Source organism: Gymnogyps californianus, chromosome 19 (genome assembly GCF_018139145.2).
Source record: "Gymnogyps californianus isolate 813 chromosome 19, ASM1813914v2, whole genome shotgun sequence".
Lineage (NCBI taxonomy): Eukaryota > Metazoa > Chordata > Aves > Accipitriformes > Cathartidae > Gymnogyps > Gymnogyps californianus.
Window position 1 is genome coordinate 8,323,406 of NC_059489.1, and position 6,150 is coordinate 8,329,555.

A 6,150-nucleotide genomic window follows, 5' to 3' on the forward strand; every position below is an offset into this window, starting at 1 on the left:
CGTGCGCTCCCGGCCATGAACGGCTCGGCGGCGGGCTCCGAGGCGGGCTGGCAGCCCGAGTCGGTGATCATCCCGCTGGCATACCTCGTCATCTTCCTCGTGGGCACGGTGGGCAACTGCCTGGTCCTGGCCGTGCTGCTGCGCAATGGGCAGGCAAAGAACACCACCAACCTCTTCATCCTCAACCTGGGGGTGGCCGACCTCTGCTTCATCCTCTTCTGCGTCCCCTTCCAAGCCACCATCTACACCCTGGAGGGCTGGGTGTTTGGGCCCTTCATGTGCAAGGCCGTCCACTTCTTCATCTACCTCACCATGCATGCCAGCAGCTTCACCCTGGCCACCGTCTCCCTCGACAGGTAGGAAAGTGGATGGGGGGGCTCCCTGTACCCTAAAGCTCCCCCTTCTTTGGATCCCCCCTGGGCAGGAGAGGGGACAGAATCCCCTGGAGCCAAGCTGTGATTGCTGTGACCCCCAATTGCGTTCATGTGTGCAAGGAAATGCAACCACCGAGGATGGGGTCCAGCAGAGAGGGTTGGAATGGGACCCCTGTCCCCAGTGCCCAGCTGGAGAAAGCTTTCAGACCCCAAAGCTGTAGGACTGGGGTTTATCCGCAGGCTCTGGCAGCTGAAGGGGGGATAGAAAACCAGAAGAAACAAAGCTCAGTCCCTGCGCAGCCCCGGCTCTTCCTGGGATGCGTGGAGAGAGCTCCTACCCTCCCAACAGCGCACAGCAAAGCAGGCAAAGCTTGAGGAGGAGAAAGACACTGGGATGTTTGAGCTGGGACACTGCTTTTCCCACCCTCCCCTTTTATTAACAAAAAGCTCCTTTCTGTCCCATGCTGTCCCTTGTCCCAGTGACTGTCCTAGCCTGGCCCAGGGTGGGTTTTAGCTGGGAAGCTCTGTAAAAGGCAGCCTGTTGCTCCTGCCTGCGCTTTACCCCATGCTAGCTCAGTCCCTGCCTCTGCAAGGGCCGGTGAGTTACTAACCCTCAGCAAGCGAGAGGCCGGAGCTCCTGGTGCTGCTCTGCTCAGCGCCCGAAACCTGTGAGATGGGATGTGGCAAGTCCCCATGAAAGTCTTCTGGGAAAAGCTGCAGCAGTCCCAGAGCAGGGCTGGGGATGTGTCCTGCCATGCCGGCACGGCACCGCGCTGGCTGCCGGGACAGCCCTCCACAGCCCCCCAGGAGCTAAAACACAGCTAGGATCTGCCTCTTCTCCTGCATCCCACAGAGCTGGGAGGAACGGAGGTGTTGAGCAAGCAGGGCCTCGCACAAGCCCCCAGAGATCTGGGTGTAATTAAGGAACCAGCTAGTCGCAGAACTGAAAATGGGTGACGTGCTTTTGCATGTGCCAGCGTGAGCAACACCGTGTCTGGGGATCCTGGGGACTTGCTCCTGCCTTCATATCCTCACTGCTGCTATCGCTTGTGCCAGACAGAGTGATGCTCAAGTGAGGATCTGCTGGATTAGGGAGAGGGACGGAAGGGGACATCCCCATCTTCTCCACAAGCAGAGAGAGGGTGACAGGACAGGGGAGATGATCTTCCTCACCCCACTGTGCTGCACAGGGACCCTGAGAAGCCCCAGGGATTCAGTTGTGTGACTAATTGCCCTGGAAAGCTCAAATCCATCACTTTTGCCCTTTCTCCAATCTGCTCCTGGGCCGGCTCTCTGTGCCCTCCCCAGGACTGCAGTCGCGTCCCTCTCCCTTTCCCATGCAGGTATTTGGCCATACGATACCCCCTGCACTCGAGGGAGCTGAGGACGCCCAGGAACGCCCTCATGGCTATCTGCTTCATCTGGGGGCTTTCCTTCATCTTCTCGGGCCCTTACCTCAGCTACTACCAGGAGTTCCAGTTGGCCAACCTGACCGTCTGCCACCCCATCTGGGAGATCTCCCAGCGCAAGGTCATGGACATCTGCACCTTCATCTTCAGCTACATCATCCCAGTGCTGATCCTGAGCTTCACTTATGTGCGGACTATTCGCTACCTGTGGAGGTCCGTGGACCCTCTCCAAGACATGTCGGAGTGCAAGAAGGCCAAACGGAAGGTCACCAGAATGATCATCATTGTAGCCGTCCTGTTCTGCCTCTGTTGGCTGCCCCATCACCTGGTCATCCTCTGTGTCTGGTTCGGGTACTTCCCCCTCAATCATGCTACATACGTGCTCCGCATCCTCTCGCATCTCATCTCCTATGCCAACTCCTGCGTGAACCCCATCGTCTACGCCCTGGTCTCCAAACACTTCCGCAAGGGCTTCAAGAAGATCTTCATCTGCCTCTTGCACAAGAAAGCAGCCAACAAGGTGCACGTGGCCCAGGTGACGAACACCGTCAGCACACTGGAGGCAGAGCTCAGCGAGGTGACCCATATCAGCGAAGCCCTGCCTGGACACTCCTCCGTGCGCTGCAAGGTCCCAGCCCAGCCCTGGGGGGAGGCAGAGCTGGTGGGACATCAGCAGAAAGCAGATGGCTCCTTCATGACCTTCAATGTCACCTAGCAGAGCTTCTTCCCACCCCATGGCTTTGCAGTCTCCCACAGCATCACAGGCCTGGGGATGGGCTACGTTTTGGGTTGAAATGCATCAAATCGTACCCTTTTTCATTCAAATGCACCCAGATATCATAACTGTTAAAGCGATGCTGCTGACTACAGACTCAGCCAAGCAACCGACCGAGGATCCAAGGGCAGGATTTGCTTCCACCAAGCACTTGCTGAGGGCAGAGACATCAAACCCCCAAATCAACTCCCATGTGTAATCACCTGTTCTTCTGTCACGGACAGACTTACACCCTGTTGCATCTATGCCTGGAGCCTATTGAAAGCTCTGGTCCCTCCAACCAACATAGCATCTGGCTGGAGTTAGCAGGGTGCACTTTTAGGGACATTTGGGAAGTCTTGGTTCGTTTGTGTCCCGGTTCAGGAGCTGTGTCCCAGGGCAGCACTGGCCACAGCCACATGGGCACAAACCCGGCTCAGGTAGGAAAATCCAGGAGAGAAGCATAGAAATCAGGAGAGAAACCTTCCTGGCGCAGCCGGTGCTGGCTGGGCTTTCACATCTCCCTGGGGCTCGTGGCTCGGGGAGGTTTCCCCAAGATGGAGCACGGCTGGAAGCAGCATCTGTAGCTGAGACGAGCGCCGTAGCCCAAGTATGGGACTGCCGAGGGCACGGAGCACCACCCGCGCTGCTGACCATGGCTCATCCCTGCCATTTCGGTGCGTGCGAGGCTCTGCAGAGCATCCAGAGGTCACCAAGGACCGGTGGGGAGGGAGGCTGTTTGCCGGGGGAGCACAGCCGTGGCCCCACGGAGAGGTTGTGCTGCCAGGGGAAGCGGAGCAGGACATCAGCGGGTCAGCGCTGGGGGAGGATTTTAATGCTTTCAGGCAGCTTGGGCACAGCTCAGCATCTCAGCCCGGGCAAGATGCTTGTGGAGAAGAGCAAAGCAGAGCACTGGCACTGCTTTCCTGCAGCCACGGTGTGGGGCTGGACAGCCGGGGCTGTGCGAGTGCTGGGGGACCCCAGCCAGCCAGGGGAGCCTCAATAAAGCCCTCCATTCCGCATCCCATGTCCAGCTCCCTTGAGACACCCCACAGCCTGCAGCAGAGGAGAAGCAGGTGCTGGAGGGGTGGTGGGACCCACTGGCCCGAGGGAAACTGAGGGGAATGGAGGGTGGAGAACGTGGGTTACATCCGAGCACGTCCATTGAGGGGGAGGCCAGCGTGGCGCGAGGAATGGCACTGCGCTCCCCTTAATGCAGCCGTACCCGTGCACGAGAGGCTAACGTGACTCACGCACCCCTGCTCTTAACGCTGCAAAGGCTCCACGAGCAGCTGAGCCCTGTGACCGCCGGCAGCTGAGGGCTTTATTTAAAGACGCATCGTTTTCTGTACCAGAAGAGCATCACTGGAATAGGATCAATTAACTCTTTTGGAAACCCTGCGGCAGAGCACAGCCAGAGGAGGTGATGAAAGCGTATGGGAGCTGGGACGAGCTGTGCTGAGCATCTCTGCAATTCCCAGGTCTGTACCCCGACAGCACCAAGCACCCATGAAGATCAGGTCTCTATAAATTGCCATTACAGAGGGTGTAAGTCTGTCTGCACAGATTTCCCCTCCTTGTGAATCGCCATGGCAGAGCTCCGCAGGACCGGGACGTGTTGCAGGAGGCTATTTCTATTGGGGACCCTGGCTTTCCCTGGGGATCTGCTCCAGGGTCCGGGTCCTGATGCAGCCCTCCTCCACGCTGCACTGCCCTCCATCCATCCCCAGCACTTGGCCTCTCTTCCCGGGAAGCTTTTGGCTGTAAAACATTTGTCTTCCCCTGCTGAGTGTTATTATAACCAGATCTTCCTGTCCCCACGCAGAGGGCCATAAATCGGCCACTGCCTCATATCAATAACCGTTATATTTAGTCTAGCCCTGCTCACAGCGTAAGTCACAGAGAGCGAGTGTATAAACAGCTCCGTTACTTATATCTGCATTTATCTCCCCTGCTCAACCCTTTCCAGCCACACAAACACGTCTAAAAGCCTTATCTTCCTCCTGCCCTCATCCACCTCTGCTCAGAGACCTGCGGGATCTGGCTCCAATGGATCCACCCCCACACCGAGGAGTTCAGTCCCCTCTCCTGGACACAGGTATCACCTCGCCTTGGGGATGGAGATGATGTCCCACCATCTCTGCACTGCCCAAGGACAGGGGTCCCTGTGCCGGCATGGCTGGGGGTACAATGTCCCCTGTCCCTTCGTGCCATCACAGAGGAGACACCGACCCTGCTCCCCTCCTTCTCGCCCCCCCCCTGCCCCGACCTGTTTTCCCATCACACCAGGCTGCACCCGCATATCTCAACCCGAGATGCTGCAGGGCATCACAGAGCCAGTGCTGGGGCCACACCACAGAAAGCCCCACGGAGTCAGCTGCTCGCTTTCAAGCCCAGGTTGTTCCCCTTCACGCAGGGCTGAGTTCCCAGAAAGGACAGGACTTGCTCCTGAGTTCATCTTTTTATAGCATTCACAAGAAAATAAAAATAACTGGCTCACAGATGTACAAGCCAGCCAGCAAACTTCAATCCATGCATCGTGCCCCCGCGAGGGGCTCGAAATCCACCCAGAAAGAGCAAGCCTTTGTTCTGAGCCCTGCAGGGTGGGAAGGAACTGGGCTGGTACCCGGGTATCTCGTCTCACCGTGGGGTGAGAGCTGGGGTGTCAGGGGGAAGGACCTGAGAGGAGCAGCAACTCCCCGGGCTGTATTGGGGCTGCTGCTGCTCTTGCTACTGATGACCCAGCACACAGCACTCGGCCCCAGGGGACCCACGGGGAGCAGGGCCAGGCAGAGGGGGGCCGGCTGTGCCCCAGACTCCTCGCCCAGACCCAGGGAGGCTCCTGGTGCCACCCCTGAGCCGGTCGTGGGAAAACTGGGGCCAGAACATGGCCACCGACCTCTCAAACCCCCAGCGCCAAGCTGTCCCCAGGCTGGGGGACAACTCTGAGCAGCAAAACTGAGTCTCTGGGGACCCACTTCTCGCAGCCATGCTGGATCCTTCAGCAGCAGCGCGGCCACCACGAAACAGCCGAAGAAGAGGGAGACGGCTCTGACGGGCGGCTCTGACCCTGGGTGACAGCACTCAGGCTGAATCCCGCAGTCCCACCTTGGCGAAAGCAGGCTCACAACAACCAGGAGGAGAAAAGTGCCAAATTACTGTGGATTTTGTAAACTCAGTTTGTTTCCCAAGTATTTTGGCATTGCATGGGAAAGGAGGCTCAAAATAGCATTAGCAGCTTAGAGCCGTGACTATCAGCCGGAGGAGAAAAGGGGACGGGTCACCTCTTCAAAACAGCTCATCAAAACCATACACACTGCAGCAACATCGCCGCTCGCTGCTCCCCTCAGCTCGCACTTTGCCACAGGCGGCTGCTCGGTTTGCAGTTTTGGGTGTTTTTGAGTAGCCCCAACATTGCCATAACACCAGAACAGCAAGCACCCTGGGACACAGGCGCTCTCACCCCATTGCAAGGCTCACATCCAGCCCTGGCAGAAATGAGTTTAGAAATTAATAATAATAATAAAGAATCAATGGGGAAAAGGGGTAGGTTTTGCAAATCCCAGGGGTGGGGGTGCAGGCTGTGGGGCACTGGGCCAGCTTCGTGAACAAG

General features: G+C 57.8%; 1 protein-coding gene across 1 annotated transcript; it reads left to right on the forward strand.

Annotated features, from left to right (window-relative positions):
- On the forward strand, positions 1 to 2,551 carry GALR2 (galanin receptor 2). Its single transcript, XM_050908603.1, has 2 exons — positions 1 to 356; positions 1,718 to 2,551. Exons 1-2 carry the CDS (start codon positions 16 to 18, stop codon positions 2,496 to 2,498), a joined length of 1,122 nt encoding a protein of 373 aa, XP_050764560.1. The 5' UTR covers positions 1 to 15; the 3' UTR covers positions 2,499 to 2,551.
- Positions 2,552 to 6,150: the final 3,599 nt, after the last annotated feature.